Genomic DNA, 15,377 nt, shown 5'->3' with positions numbered 1-15,377 from the left:
AATCTATAACAAACACAACCAACAAAATGTTCAAAAACAAATCATCCTGGTTATAGAAAGGAAATAAAGAGGAAGAACCCCATACCACCAGGTTTCCAATGACCATGACCATCATGAAGACGATCAGGCACATCGACTGTCCTGCCACCTCCATGCAGTCCCACATGGTCTCGATCCACTCTCCACACAGCACCCGGAAAACGATCAGGAAGGAGTGGAAGAAATCGTGCATGTGCCAACGGGGTAGCTTGCAATCTTCAGAAATCTTACACACACACTCCTTGTAGCTCTTGCCGAATAGCTGCATGCCCACCACAGCGAAGATGAAGACGATGATGGCAAGCACCAGAGTCAAGTTCCCCAAAGCTCCCACTGAGTTACCGATGATCTTGATCAGCATGTTCAGAGTGGGCCATGACTTGGCCAGTTTGAAGACCCTCAGCTGTCAGAAAATTAAAAGCAGTGTGTGATATTCTGGATCTAGATGATTATTCAATTTATCAATTTAAAAAACACTATATTAGGTTGTATTCTGTTTGTTTAATGTAAATGTAAACTTGATTTAAACATATTTCTTGTAAAATACATTTTAAACCAGTTTGTTCATAAAAATGTAAGTTAACTGAAAAATACCAACATCTAAATCATGATTTCTTAGCAGCCATTAAATAATAAATATGTATAACTGCTAAAAGGAAAAGAAAAAAAAACTTTAAAGTTACACTCATTACATAGTTAGGACTTTTTAAACGTGGGGTGGTGAAAATGAATTCCGGTTGCCTCAGCACTGAAGGACACACTTACCTTTTAGTCATTTACAAAAATAGTTGGACATTTTGGAAAATACACTTATTCTCTTTCTTGATTGATACCACTCATATGTATGTAAATACGTAGCTAGAACCAGGAGACAGCTAGAATAGCTTAGTATAAACACTGGAAACAGGAAGAAAAGACCAGCCTGGCTCTGTCCAAAAGATTAAACAGTCTGCCAAGCAGTACCTCTAAAACTCACATATTAACACGCTATATCTTGTTTGCTGGCTGATCTCAGGAAGTCATGACACACAGAGAGAAATTGCTCCAGCATGTAACCACAACTTGTTCTTTTTATGTTTCAGTTTGTGTGCAGATTAAACAAACAAGTGACAGTGTGTTAATTCGTGAGCTTAAGAGGGCTCCCTTAAAATATGTTTAGAGCCTTTAAGAGAGCCAGGTTTGCTATGCTATGCTTATGCTAAGCTAATCTAATTACCTGCTGGTTCTAGCTACATACTTAACATACAGTATCTTAAACAGAAAGATATGAGGAGTGATATCAATGTTCTCATCTAATTCTCATATTTCCCAAAATGTCAAACTATTACTTTAAGAGAAGACTCACATTTTCAGTTACAGGGGCTCAAAAGTATGACTGAGCTTTTTGTTTATCAGTCTGTGTGGGTAGGCTAGATATTCAGTCTCAGTGGATGAAAATGGTGCCTCAAGGAGTCTGCACAGCGTCAGTCACTGAACACTAATCAGGTGAACAGAAAAAAACATACTATGCCCCAAAGGCCACATCAACTCTCCGTGGAGCCTTTTGTGTACTTCACAAGAGCTCTCATTACATCATTGCCTCATTAATAGCATGCATGTTATTGACAAAGCCATGGTGGCCTGACCCTAGAAGCACAGGTACACCTTAACTTTTCTCATCTGAAGAGCAGACAGATCTTATAATGCGTATATTTCCTAATAAGATATTACTTTGGCAGAGCTCTTACCAATCTGAAGGACCTGAGCACAGACAGACCTTCTACGTTGGCCAAACCAAGCTCCATCAGACTCAGACTAACAATGATCCCATCAAAAATGTTCCATCCCTCCTGGAAGTAGTAGTAGGGATCTAGGGCGATGATCTTGAAGCACATCTCTGCTGTGAAGATACCTGTGAACACCTAATGACAAAGAAAACTTTTTTATGCCTGATACTACATCATAGGAGATATTTGACATGTTTTTATTATTTTCTTTAATCTGGATTTGTTCAATCAGAGTTTGCAGTGAGACATATCTCTCTCTACTTGCCAGGTTTCCAACTGAGAGGACGTTGTCAAATTCCTCCGTCATGGGGTAATGCTCCATGGCCATGAAAAGGGTGTTGAGGACAATGCAAATTGTGATAGCCAGATCCACAAATGGATCCATGACCACCATGCTGACGAACTCCTTGATTTTCAACCATGCGGGACAACAATCCCAGATCAGAGCAGTGTTGGCAAATCTATACCAGCAGGGGGGGCACTTCTGTCTAGACTCTTCAAGCTCTGAAAAAGAGAAATAAGCACATTTCATTATAACAGAATGCAGTTAAATGTATTTCTGTAAGAGTATACCTTCATACTGTCATCGTAGTTCTTTCCAGATCTAAAAATATACATGGTATGACTTTCAAGTAATTCAAAATAGTTTACAGATAAATATTTAAAAGAACTAAATTTTCTGTACGAATGTAAATGTTACAGAATGGTTGATCTCAGTGGTAAAAATATGGTCTGATTCTGACCCTCCATGGTGTTGGTGAGGATACTGGCAACACTCATGGCTCTTTGCCTGCCTCCCGGTTCGTCTAAATAATCCATGGATGGGTGGTGAAAACCTGTGCGCCGTTTCTTCAGCTCCGTATCTGTAGTTGTACCCTGGAAAAAAAAATACATACAAAAAATACATGTTGAGCTCATATGAATAAACACTGGAAATATTTGATCATTTTTGAATTCATGAAGAACATTTTAGCTCAGTCTACTGTCTCCTTGTTCAGTGTGTGATTATTTTTATTAGCTTGCATGTAAAGGGTAAGTCTGGTGATATTCTATATTTCTGTATTCCATGAAAATACCAAAACCAACAAAGGATTGATACAAAGTATTGTCTTAGTATCCACAACCTGATATATCTTATCCCTTTAATCAGTTTGTGTTGTTTGTGTTTCACTTGATAAATCGTTAGTTACTAATATGAGTGGTAATTATTTAAACACACAGACTTCATATTGTATGGAAGCATGCACTAAGGCAAGGATTGACTGCACCTGGGAAAAATGGAAATTTTCTGCTAACCATTTAATAATGGACTTACTCCAAATAATTAATTAATTATTCATGTATTAACACATCAGAACAAAGAAGTGGGAATAAAATAAACTTCAAGGGGAAAAACTTGAGGAGGTCAGTGGTAAAATAATACATGAAACAGTTAAGTCACCTCAGGCAGCAGTAGACCTACAGGGGAGGTTGTTACAGAAGTTCCACCGACCAGCGACACCACACCATTGCAGTCTACGGCACAGTGCATCTTGCCGTTGGCGGGCAGCATGATACGTGGAGCCCCTAGACTGGTCTGGCTTACAGCGCTGCTGCGGCGCTCGAGGCGGCGTGGCAAGAACAGGGAGCCCCGACGGCTGTCGCTCTCCTCGAAGGTACTGTGCTCATCGTCCGCAAAGTCGTTTTCGGAGCCCATGTCACGTGCCCGGCCGCGGAAGCTGAACAGGCTGGCACGGCTGTTCCTCCGTGGCGAGAATAGGGATCCACGTATGCTGAGGAGAGACTGATAGAGAGAGAAAGAGAAAGGGAAAATGGGGTTAGAGGGTGGAGGGAGGTAGAGCCCTGGAGAACTTGGGGAAGACTGGGAGGATAGAGGAGACACCAAAATGCCACATTTGGTGTTTGGTGGTCATGAGAAATGAGGGAAGGAAAGGTAGTTAGATGGGACAGGAAGGAATGAGACAGAAACAGAGGGAAGAATGAGGTAATGGAAAAAATGGGATGGGAAACGAAAATGCCACCAAAAAGACATGATTGTCAATTATGTAATGTCTACACGAGGGCTCAACTGATTGGTTGGTGTTCAAAAACGAGTTCAGTCACCAATAGGGACTTTGCACTAATATTTAACATCTTTAATAATTTAATCATTTGATACCAACAAATGTTCACATTATTGTTATTGTGAAGCTGGCTTGATTTTTTTTTTTTTTACTGTTTAGGAATATGGGATAATTTGACATTTTGGGAAATACATTCAGTTGCTAACCTACAGACTGGAAGCAGGGGGAAACAGCTAGTGTGGCTCTAAAAGACAGGTATCAGGTAACTTTATTTTTCAGGTAGCAGTTACCTGGTTGGGTGAGGAGCATCTCTTCTCATAAGAGAGTCTGTTGGCATCAATGGAGAAGCGGAAGCTGGATCTCTTGATGCTGCCCTCGGACTCAGACTTGCGGAACTTGTCGCGGACCCCCCTCTCCTCCTCTTCCTCCCTCTGCTTCCTCTTCTTCCGCCTGTTGCGTCGCTCCTTGGCACTTTTTGAGCTGAGCTTAGACGTCCCTGAGGAGGACTCAGAGGTGGGGCCCCCTCTCCCACTGTACTCTCCGCTCTCCGTGGCTGCTGCCGCGGCAACCTGCCAGCCAATCAGAGCACAAACACAGTTGTCATGGCGACCCGGTGCCTGTCTCAAAGGCTCTCGCCGACTGGAGCGGAGGAGAGAGCCTGGCAGCTGAGAGCAGCAGCATGTAGAGCCAAATAAGCCTCAGACACCTTCTAAAAATGGACGCCTGAATGTTTTCATGCAAACCAAAACATTTCTGAATTCTTGCATTTATAATTCTACTTGAGTAAGAAAAAAGGTCATAGCCTTTTTGTTTTATACAAGATGTGGAAACATCGATTAAATCACTGCGTGGAAAAGACAACACCAGAGGCACAGAATCTCTTGCATCTTCCCTTAAAGAAGCCAATATGATTTCCTACCATGTGTAAACAGACACACTGTTTCATATTACAAATGTGTTGTGTGTTCTCATCATAAAAGGCTTTAGGGAAGATTTAGCTTCAAGTTTAGAATATGAGTGGGTAAAATCTGGTACTTAAGGCACAAAAGATTTTCCATACAGTTACAGATCCTGTATATCTAACAACTAAACATTCAAAGAAAATCATGATCATCTTCTATCACTTAATTTTGATTTTAATACATAACATTTACCTTACTTTTATGCTTAAAATATATATCTTTATTAAAAAGGAGAGAAATTCTCCTGTGCTGTTCCACAAAACATATACTCTACACTATAGAGGATTTAAGAGGGTAACCAAACACAAAATTATCAATTGGTCTGTCATGGCAACTACAGCCCAATCAACACCAACAATCTGAATGTGCACAAGCCTGATAAGACAGGAAGAATAGCCGCTGAGGGAGCAGAAGTGGGGATGGAGGTCTGAAAGGAAACAGGCAGCAACACAGAGGACAAAGTATCTTCACTTTCCATTAATGAGGATGAGATGACTAACAATGTTGTGGTATCGTTCATTATGATACACAAAAAGCCTTGAATTGTCTTTCTGATGTGTAAATCTATTTCTTATTATACCAATTTTCCCACATCTGCCTCCACATCAGTCAGTCTAAATTTCCTAAATTTAACAGGACAGATATAGACTGTCTGGCTTTGTCGCCACAAGCTTCAAAATAACTGTTTGACAGCCAGAAACACGAGTTATGGCTCTCCCTTCCAAATCAAAAGTCAAAGTTACAGTAAGTATCATTTTCCATTATCCAGCATTTCATTTGCACTCCATCTCCATCTGCTAATTTTTCTCTCTGTAGGTTGATCAAGGACTCCTGACCCCTGAGGGAAAGCAGAGGGTTGTCAGTCATCCAGGACAGCGAATCCCTCAGTCGCCCTGGGCAACACTGCTTTTGGCAGCTGGCTCAAGACTCTAAGCCGAAGAATCAACAGAGTCTCCCCAGTTACACACAAAGAGAATCTCCAAGCTACTCCTCTATGTTACGAAGTAAACACTATTTTACGTCCTCAACAAAAAAAATGACAACAATGGATCCTAACCATAACAGTTTAACACACAAATCACTTTCAAATTAGATCTTTGTATCTCAATTCTAACATGAATCTAGACAGACAAAAATGAAAGATGAATGTCCTGCCTGTGCCTCCTCCTGCTGTCTCTTCAGCTGCTCCAGCATGGCCTGGAACTCCTCTTCCTTCTGCTGAGCCTCCTCAATAGTAGCCTGGTTCTGCTCGTCATAAGCCATGGCCACCACGGCCAAGATCAGGTTGACCAGGTAGAAGGAGCCCAGGAAGATCACCAGCACGAAGAAGATCATGTAGGGTTTCCCCGCTGCACGCAGCGTCTGATGGGTCCAGGACAGACCGCAGAAGAGAAGAAACATGGGTTTTTATTGGAAATATATTACAAAATCAACCAATTTTTATCTTTCTTTTCTTTTCTGAAACAACAGAAGACATAGTGTTCATTTGGGGTCATCTTGTTGTTTGGTGACTTTGCAAATGTCAAGTTGACTGCTGCAGTAAAAAAACAACAACATACAACTGGCTTTTGTTATGAGATGTAAAGCTTTCATTTCATGGTTTTATTGAATACTGAAATAGAGCATATCTCATATTTTGAGACATGACTCATTGTCACCAACCTTTCAAGATGGATACTGTGTACAATAGAAATGTCTGCCAACCTGCTGGTAGAGGTTTTCCCAATAGTCCTGGGTCATTAGTCGGAACAGAGAGAGGAACGCCCAGCTGAAGGTGTCAAAGCTGGTATAGCCGAAGTCCGGATTACGACCCCCTTTGATACATAGATAGCCCTCTGGACAAAGCCTGTCAGGACACAAATCAGATCACAATATGAACTGTTTTTAGCGTGCAGACATGACATGAGTGGTATCAATCTTCTCATGTAATTCTCAGCAAGAAAGCAAATATGTGTATTTCCAGAAATGTCAAACTATTTCTTTAATTTAGGCATTATGTCAGACATACACTTTGTACACTGAACAGATAATGGCATTTTATGGCCTTGCTGGTTTAAGCATATAGTAAACTTCAAGATCAAACAGCAGAATCCTGAAAGAAACACAGTCTTAATGTAGAGGAGTTCTAGCATCAGAGGCTTCTAACAGTCTTGATCATTGTCTCACTTGTCTTATGGTAAGTATACTAACATATCACAAATAATTTGATGATATTCATGTATGAATCTGTTCCGTGGAGTGATTTCAATAAGTGTACAGGTTTGGTCTCTACTGTGTGTGATCGATATAGTGGTATACAGTATACTTTAATGATTAGGACTGTACCATGTGTATTTGATAATATCATTCAAGTTCAGCTTTATGAACCAGTATTAATTTTATTAATTTCAGCTTTGATACCAGGAGGTCAGAGATATTTAAAACATGTATGAGGAGCACAGAGGCACTGATGCAGTTTCAAGCTTCTGTTTGACTTCAGCACCATCGTCAGGAGCAGGTGGAGGCTAATTGATGCCAGGTGTGCCAGTCAATCGCTCAGTTGCATCAATTAGGTTGATGATGTCACAGGCCTACACTGCTGTTAAGACTGAACATCAACACGTCAACACCCAATGCTCTAAATGTCATGTCAACAACAAGATTTATATCTGTTGATGGCAAATGGCTTTTTATGAAGTAGGGTGTGTAGCACTCATCAAACTTCCTGATGAATTGGACAGCTGAATTGGGTTGCACCAGTTATTCAAAATAGTAACTACAACTATGAGTGATTTAATAAATGGGGTTGCACCATTAAAACATAAGAAATGTCTTAGCTAATAAAAACTTCAGTGTCGCCGTCCAATCAAAAGCATGCAAACGGGAAATTACAACAGCATCACAATGTGTAACATAACTTCCAAAAATAACAGTTTAAGTGGGTCAAACAATATATTAAACTGTCAGTCCTTTGTAAATGTAGGTATAACTTTGTTTTATTTTTATTATTATTGTTATTTATTTACTACAACTTTGATAAGTGCCTTAAATTATCTTTAGAGGATAGATTCACATTTAACTCACACTGTTGAAGCCTCATATTAACTTCAGATAAACTTTGACTAAACATCAAACCAGAATGAACAGGAGGAGTGAGTACAAGCAAAAGTTGTCGCAATGTAGATGAGTATATGAATATTGTTTTTAAGGCAAACTTGAAAAAATGTGAACCTGTCTTTTAATCAACAGATTCTCTCAGAAGCAAATAGGAAGAAGTTTCCAACGTTTGCCAAAACACACTAAATGAAGTGCACCCATGGTTAACCAGCAGTTTAGACGCCTGTGATGCTTCAGCGCGGTGGTGAGTGTCGACACTAATTGTGTATGCTCAGCTTTGTGGTGCATCTAATTGGCCATATAAATAAAACATGTCAAGCCTTACCCAGCGCCACTGCCATTCCCACAGAGCAGAGCATCCCTACGGCCAGGGAGGTAATAGTAATTATCTAGAAGAGAGGGAAAAACAGAAGGACGGTCAGTCAAACCCACATCACAGAAGTGAAACAGTGGATATGAAGAAACAGAAAAGATTGATGGGGGAACAGAAGGACAATAAGCACCCCGTGGGCTTCTCTTCAATTTTTGTGTGTGGTTGTACAGTACGGTGGCTGGTTGGACAGAGAAAAGTAGTGATTTGTTTTTTGTTTTAACACCCAACCACATTAGTCATCCCTTTTCACATTTATAGTCTGGTGTGCTTTGCAACTTTAGAAGCAGTCATGTCTGTCCTCACTCACCACTTAACTGTCACAAAATCACAATCACATCACATAGTCATTGCCGCAATTAAGATGCCAGGCTTTATAACATCTATGCAATTGTAATCAGCTCTGTCTCACTTCTTCTTCTCTTTCTCGCTCACTCTGGCATCACTTTGTCATGTAGCTGGTGCACGTCTTCTCGATATCCTGCTGGCGGTCAGTGACTCACCCTCCTCTAGCACTTTAGGCTGCTCATGCCACACAGATGGGCTATGGGAGAATGATGAAGGGTAGCGAGGGGGTGAAAGTAGAGGGTTTTATTGTTGTGGCGATTATCCGCCACATTTGTCGTATTCTCCCACCAGCCCTTGTTAGAGAGCGTGCCCCCTGCTCCCAGCCATTGCTGTCACTCTCTATCACGGCAGCAGGCCAGTGTGCCTGACCCCTCCCCCCCCCACCACCAACATCACTACCACCACCCTGACCCATCTCTGCATATGAAGTAGCCAGTATGTGACTCAGGCCGTCTGGGCCCGACGCATACTTGACCCCGGTTAACCCCTGTGTGCCTCGCAGACATGTAACAGCACTTTCGCGCCACTTCGCTTGGCTTACTCTCATCGCTGATATACTCCGTCCAGTTGAAGTACTCCGTGGTGTTCTGCGCAAACGTGAGATTGACGTCCAGCAGGCTGTTGTTCAAAAGCATCGTGTCATCGGCAGTGATGTTGGTGCTGTTGGTGCTGTTACTCGGCATACGTATGCACTTCTGCCTCAGGTTGCCCATGAAGAGCTGCAGGCCGATGAGGGCGAACACGCTGAGGCAGAACACGGTGAGGATCATCACGTCCGACAGCTTTTTCACCGATTGGATCAGTGCGCCAACGATGGTCTTCAAGCCTAAACGGGAGATGGGGCGAGGGGGGTGGGAGCGGGACATTGCAGAATGATTACTGCCTGCTAATTACAGCCACAAGCTTGTATAGAGGAGAAGCTGCTAATAAGAGCTTACAGTAGTGAGCAGCCAAGGGGATCTGCAGTGGAAGTTCCTGTATGAACTGTTTGCTGTCATACAGGAACCAGACTCACAATGATGGATAAACCACTCGAGAAAGTTTGGTTTCCCATTCCCATTATAATGCTTTGTATTGGTTTCTGGGGTAATTATCATTAATAAATTATGTGTTTGTTTTTTTTATATATTTCTACGGAACCTACAAGGAATAACAATCTGTAGTACAGTATAATATTCTGTAAATCTGTGCTGTTGTCTTCTTGTTACAATGCCTCTTAAAAGGTTAAATTGAGCTCTTTTTTTAGCGCAACTGCAAAGCACTAGGTCATGTGCACAAGGTCAATGAGGAAATATCCAAGCACACATGCTGTTTTTATCCATATAAGCATGGCGCACTACGCGCAAGAGGGTTGAGTGAAGTGGAATATAAATTGGAGGGTGATTGTGGTGATTGATTGTTGTCCTCTCACCCAGTCACAATACTGGTCTCATACTGTTCTCATCCAGCTGTTAATGGAGCATAGGGGAAATGGGTCGCCAAATACAGCCATCAAGTCCACGCTGGCTTCCTCAAGTCAGAAAATAATGTGGTTGTTGGCAGGCGACATTACTCTTGTGTCAATGCTGATTGGTCTTTTGTGTTATTTAAGTTTTTTGGTGTGTAATATTGTCATGGTTTTGAAACTGCTGCAGATTTTTGTATTAGTTTGTAAGTATTAGTTTGTGCTTGTTGATGGAACTTATTAAAAGAATACTCCAACATTTTGTGAAATACAGTACGCTTATTTGCTTTCTTGCCAAGAGTTAGATGAGAAGATATAACTTTCATGTCTATATGCTAAATATGAAACTAGAGCCAGTGGGTGATTAGCTTAGCTTTAAGTATAGAGTACTGTACTTTAAAGTACTAAAGATAGGGCAACTAGCCTAGTTCTGTCCAAAATTTGAAGGAAAATAAAAGCATACCACCAGTTTGATTTAAAGAAACACAATACAATGTGTTAATTAGTGAGCTTTAGAGGTGTTTGTACCTTTGAACAGAGCCAGGCTGCTTCCAGTCTGAAGCAGTAGCTGATCACCTACTGGCTATCAAGCATACAGACTATTGATCTTCTAATCAAACTCTTGACAAGAACACAAATAAACATATTTCCCCTAAATGTCTGACTAGTCCTTTACTAGAGTCATGTTGCAAGAAAACAGACCTGGTCTATCCTCAACATTTAAGACCCAGTTGTCACCAAAACACCATTCTCAGTTATGTTACACCTCTCTTCCCACCTTTGCACCATGCACACTGTGCTCTACACATTAATACCGAAGTGACGGGCAAAATACATTTCAAGTTGAGGAAAATACCAGCATGTGCTAACATTGCTTGTACAAGGCTTTGCATTGCCACAAAAACAGAGCCCAACATGTTTACACTGGGTCCACGTGTAGTTTGTGACAGCTAGAATAAGTAATATATGTGGTGGATTTCAATGATCCTCTTTATACACAAAGCCAATGACAGTCTTCCTGAGATGGTTTACATATGACCTTTTTGTTAGTTTGTGTCATGAAGAATGTTGCTTAGAATGCCATTACCCAACCACCACTCACCATACCACAATTTCTCCAAAAAATACACAACATTGAACAAGACATGCACAGGAAAACAAGGTAAGGAGGAACCCTACACACACAAGTGCTTGCCACCAGAAAATCGGCTTTTGCAATGTCTCATGCAAAAAGGAAAAACAAATAGTGCACAAAGTCTACTTGTAAGGCTCCCAAGGCAAGAATAAATTTCAACCAAAAAGAATTCTGCCTTAAAGGATGTGTCTAAAAGCTAAGAATCCTGTCAATCTCTGCAGATTGGAGCCAGATTCCAGCTTTTATTGGCCTTTGGACGAAGGCAGCATGAGGGACGGCGACGGGCGTCGTCAGGCTTAGCTACAGTGAGATGAGCTGAGAGAGGGCGGGGGTGTGCTTGGATGTTAGCGAAACGCCAGTTAGCCGTTAGCATTTCATTAACCCTATGGGCCTTGATGGCTCTCTCACCTGGGATGACTGATATAGTTTTCAGGGCTCGCAGAACCCTGAAGGTTCGCAGTGCTGAGACATTGCCCAGGTCCACAAACTCTGTGACATATCTGTAAGGGAAGGGAGGGGAGGGGGAGGAGGGAGGGAAGGAAGGAGGTAGGGGTGGGAGTTGGGTAGATGGGACATTTTGGGGAAAGGTGTGGGACACACGCGCACACACACATACGCACGCACACATATCAGGCACCCATATCCCACACACATGGCGTGACAAGACAAAAGGAGGGGCATGGGAAGGGGGGAGGAGGGGAGAGGAGGGAACGGCAAACGGTCACGCACAGAGGACAAATGGCAGGAGTGCTGGCAGCAGGCGCGGGCAGCCTTACCTGGGATTACTGAGATAGTTTTCAAAGCTCGCAATACTCTGAACGTGCGCAGAGCTGAAACATTGCCTAGGTTTACAAACTCTGTTATATACCTGCAGGATCAAATGAACAGTTACTACACAGCATCACACAGGAATATAAACCCATTAAACGTGCACAAACACAGACATCTGAGTAATAAAGCCACCTCTGGTAAAAGCATTATGATTTACAGGAATCCCTTAGACAAAACAAGATTACAGTCTTATCATATTATGTGACCCAGTGAGTAATCCTTCACATCAACAGACAGAACAAATACTACAAAAAACAACTATCACACACTGCGTAACCTAATGCTGAAGGCTTTCTTTTGTAGTTTCAGGACAAGTAGCTGAAGTCACTGAGGCGTGGGACAAATGTGGGCCAAGATACTCTATGCTTTGGGGGCTCACATCCATTATAACAGAGTACTGTTGACATTTCTGGCCATGCTCTCCAAAAGTACACCAATAAGTTTCAGATTACCATACCCCTCTTCATTCTCTCTCTCCTTCTTCTCACATTCATTGGGACTTAATATGCTGCTGGGCTTATTAGCATTAAAAGCATTCGGCCTCTGAATCTATGCCAGATCATGTTACGCTGATCCTAACTATGCTTGTCATAATACTTACGCCATGAGGATAACACTGAAATCCAGCCAGTTCCATGGGTCTCGGAGGAAAGTGAACTTCCCCACACAGAAGCCCCTGGCCAGGATCTTTATAAGGGACTCGAAGGTGTAAATCCCTGTGAATGTGTACCTGGTAAACAAGGGAGAGGAAATGAGAGGAGACAGGAGGAAATGACACGCAGAATAATGACTTTGGTTCCATTACTCAGAGGTAAGGTGACAGACCCACTGTGTGCTGTGCAGTACAGGATTTTTACCTCACCTGTATCTCTGCATCCTCAAATCTCATATATCACATATCTCATATCTCAACCGTATTCTTAATGGGATTTTTGATTATTATGTTAGCTCTGACAATTGCTGCAGTGTGTACTGATCTTCTTTGGTAAACAGTGACTCTGTGGTTCGGTTTGCTTCACTGCACCCATTTTTATTGGGGGTGAGTACTCATGTGAAGCTACAATTAAACTTAGGACAGCATAGTAGCCATATCTGCAGTATTTTGAACCTAAATAACCCGATCTCTTCTATGATTATTTACTGTTTCATGATATAATGTCAAAATTTGTTGCTTCCTGCAACTCCCACAACATCCCCCATGTCGCTAATCTGTAAATTGCTTGCAAACTGATCTAATTTTTCATTAGTTATTGCTATTACCCCTTTGAAGGCTTTTTTCTCTTTTTGCTTTTGGTTTTGCTTGAAATTCCATTAATTTGTGTGTCAGTGGTACTATACATTTTCTAGGACAGCTTTTATCAGAAAGAAAGTTGTTTTTTTACAAAAATGCTATCCAAAAGCATTGCACCAACATGTGTACGTATAATTACACTCAATTTAAAATTGATCAAAACACAAATATCTGTATATGAAAGGATAAATGAGTAATCAGTTTTCCAAGGAGGTAAAAACAATAATGAGGGGACATTCTGAGACATAGTAATGTCAATGGATGCCGCTCGGCTGTATTTTGACCCATACAGAGTGGTGTTTTGATACACTACAGGCTGCTGCTATCACCTAGTCTAATCTCATCATGCAGCTAAAAAGAGGACGTTGAAGCAAGTTCTGCTCACTAATATCATAAAGTAGCCCGGATTGGATAATCAAACTTTGATACTATCTCTCTTCATTGATGTGTGTGTTCTCTGCTGGTGAAGAGATGTTCAGGGAAGTCAGATACCAGTAAAAATCTTTGGGATAAACATGTCCTGAGTTTAGTAATTACAGTTTCCATATTGCTTTGGGGGATGCGGGCAGGAAGTATACACCTTGAGCCCCATTTTTTTCTACCTATATTTCTTTACATTTTGGCAAATTTGCACATTATAAAGGTGCTTGTTGTTTTATGATACTTTTATTGTATCATTGTTTGTATTTTATGCTGTTTTGTATGTATTTTCTTGTTGAGTTTTATGTATTGTAAAGGCCCATCAAGGGATTGGCATTGCTAACTAGCTGAGGCTATAAATGCTGTGGTATGCAGCAATAGTTCACACTGTATACTTGTCCCTATACATATGAACATTAAATAAATAAAATACTGAATTATCTACTAGGAGTTCCTGTTTGCACTGTAACCGTGGTGAGCTGAAGTATCTTCTTTTATATGATTTCAGCAGATTTGTAGATATTTATCTGTGATAAGACATCAGACATACAGAGAGTAGTGACTCTGAGAATGAGGGTTGCGATTTTTGACACAGTCAGGTTAAAAGAGTTAATCAACAAGTACTGTATGTCAGTGTATCCATAAATCAATAATTGCCGTGTCTACAGACAGAAAGAAGACAAAGTGGACAGCTGGGAACTTACTCTACATTCTTGGCCCATTCCGGGGGATTACTGAGGGTCATGAAAGCACAGTTGGTCAGGATGGTGAACATGATCAACATGCTGAACATCGTAGAAAAAAAGTCAAGGAACGCAATGGAACATTTGTGTTTTTCAGCATTTATCCCTCTACTCTAGTGAGCCGTGGAAAATTCTACCAAGATACAACTAAACATGACAGCAACACAGTCAGAACTAACATTCCCCCATCCATCACTGCAATGAGAAATAGAAATAGAAATGTTTTTCTTCATCCATAATCATAAGTGTCTTCAGCTGCTCAGCTGCTGTAAAGCTTGATGTATGTTGAAGCCAATCACGACAGTCAGTCTTCATCAGCACATTCAAATCCTTCTTTTGTCTGATAAACCCTATAATCCAAATCAAGCTGTGTCCATAGCAAACTCTGAAAGGATATGAGTGTACTAAAACTCTAATAGCTATCCTCCTTAGAGGGTTGAAGGGGCTTAAGATGTACAAGGCAGGGGTGGCATTGAAACGGAAGATTGCCTTCCCGCGATTCAATACTATGAAGGTCTGAAAGAGAGACAGAACAGAATATTTAAAATCTGTGCAAGACAATGGAGTTGGACAATGTTCAGTTATATACAGCATGTAGATTCAGAACAATAACATATATTTGCGGCTTTTCAAAGCTCTTGTGCATGTGTGATCAGTTGTAAAAGTAGAGACTAAGCTGGCCTCTCTGTGCGGCCTCTGCACACAGTCTGTGGTTGTTATAATAATGAAGCTGGATGAGTCCACCTCAGGCTGGACATGTTGGCACCACAGTTCAACTGGCACAACAGCTCAGATAGCACTTAGCACCTCTGTTGGCCCATACATGAAAGACTTGGCTGAACACAGTTATGTTGAAATGGGATGTACAT

At 41.3% G+C, this 15,377-nt stretch overlaps 1 protein-coding gene across 4 annotated transcripts in view; it reads right to left on the bottom strand.

Annotated features, from left to right (window-relative positions):
- scn1lab (sodium channel, voltage-gated, type I like, alpha b) overlaps positions 1-15,377 on the bottom strand; it is a 43,111-nt gene that overhangs the window by 15,929 nt on the left and 11,805 nt on the right. For 2 of the 4 annotated variants that reach the window (XM_044345075.1, XM_044345076.1), the window contains exons 3-16: positions 14,906-15,024; positions 14,470-14,559; positions 12,656-12,784; positions 11,632-11,723; positions 9,186-9,470; positions 8,252-8,315; positions 6,535-6,676; positions 5,986-6,192; positions 4,159-4,437; positions 3,247-3,588; positions 2,549-2,681; positions 2,071-2,309; positions 1,767-1,940; positions 86-442 (exon numbers count right to left, since the gene is read on the bottom strand). In XM_044345075.1, coding sequence (XP_044201010.1) covers positions 86-442; positions 1,767-1,940; positions 2,071-2,309; positions 2,549-2,681; positions 3,247-3,588; positions 4,159-4,437; positions 5,986-6,192; positions 6,535-6,676; positions 8,252-8,315; positions 9,186-9,470; positions 11,632-11,723; positions 12,656-12,784; positions 14,470-14,559; positions 14,906-15,024 — 2,652 coding nt within the window. Of the gene's footprint in view, positions 1-85; positions 443-1,766; positions 1,941-2,070; positions 2,310-2,548; positions 2,682-3,246; positions 3,589-4,158; positions 4,438-5,985; positions 6,193-6,534; positions 6,677-8,251; positions 8,316-9,185; positions 9,471-11,631; positions 11,724-12,655; positions 12,785-14,469; positions 14,560-14,905; positions 15,025-15,377 lie in introns of those variants that run through there. The other 2 variants (XM_044345077.1, XM_044345078.1) reach the window with 2 other exon arrangements.

Source organism: Thunnus albacares, chromosome 24, assembly GCF_914725855.1.
Source record: "Thunnus albacares chromosome 24, fThuAlb1.1, whole genome shotgun sequence".
Classification (NCBI taxonomy): domain Eukaryota; kingdom Metazoa; phylum Chordata; class Actinopteri; order Scombriformes; family Scombridae; genus Thunnus; species Thunnus albacares.
Note: the sequence above shows the minus strand (reverse complement) of the source record. Positions and strands in the feature narration are given on the sequence as shown.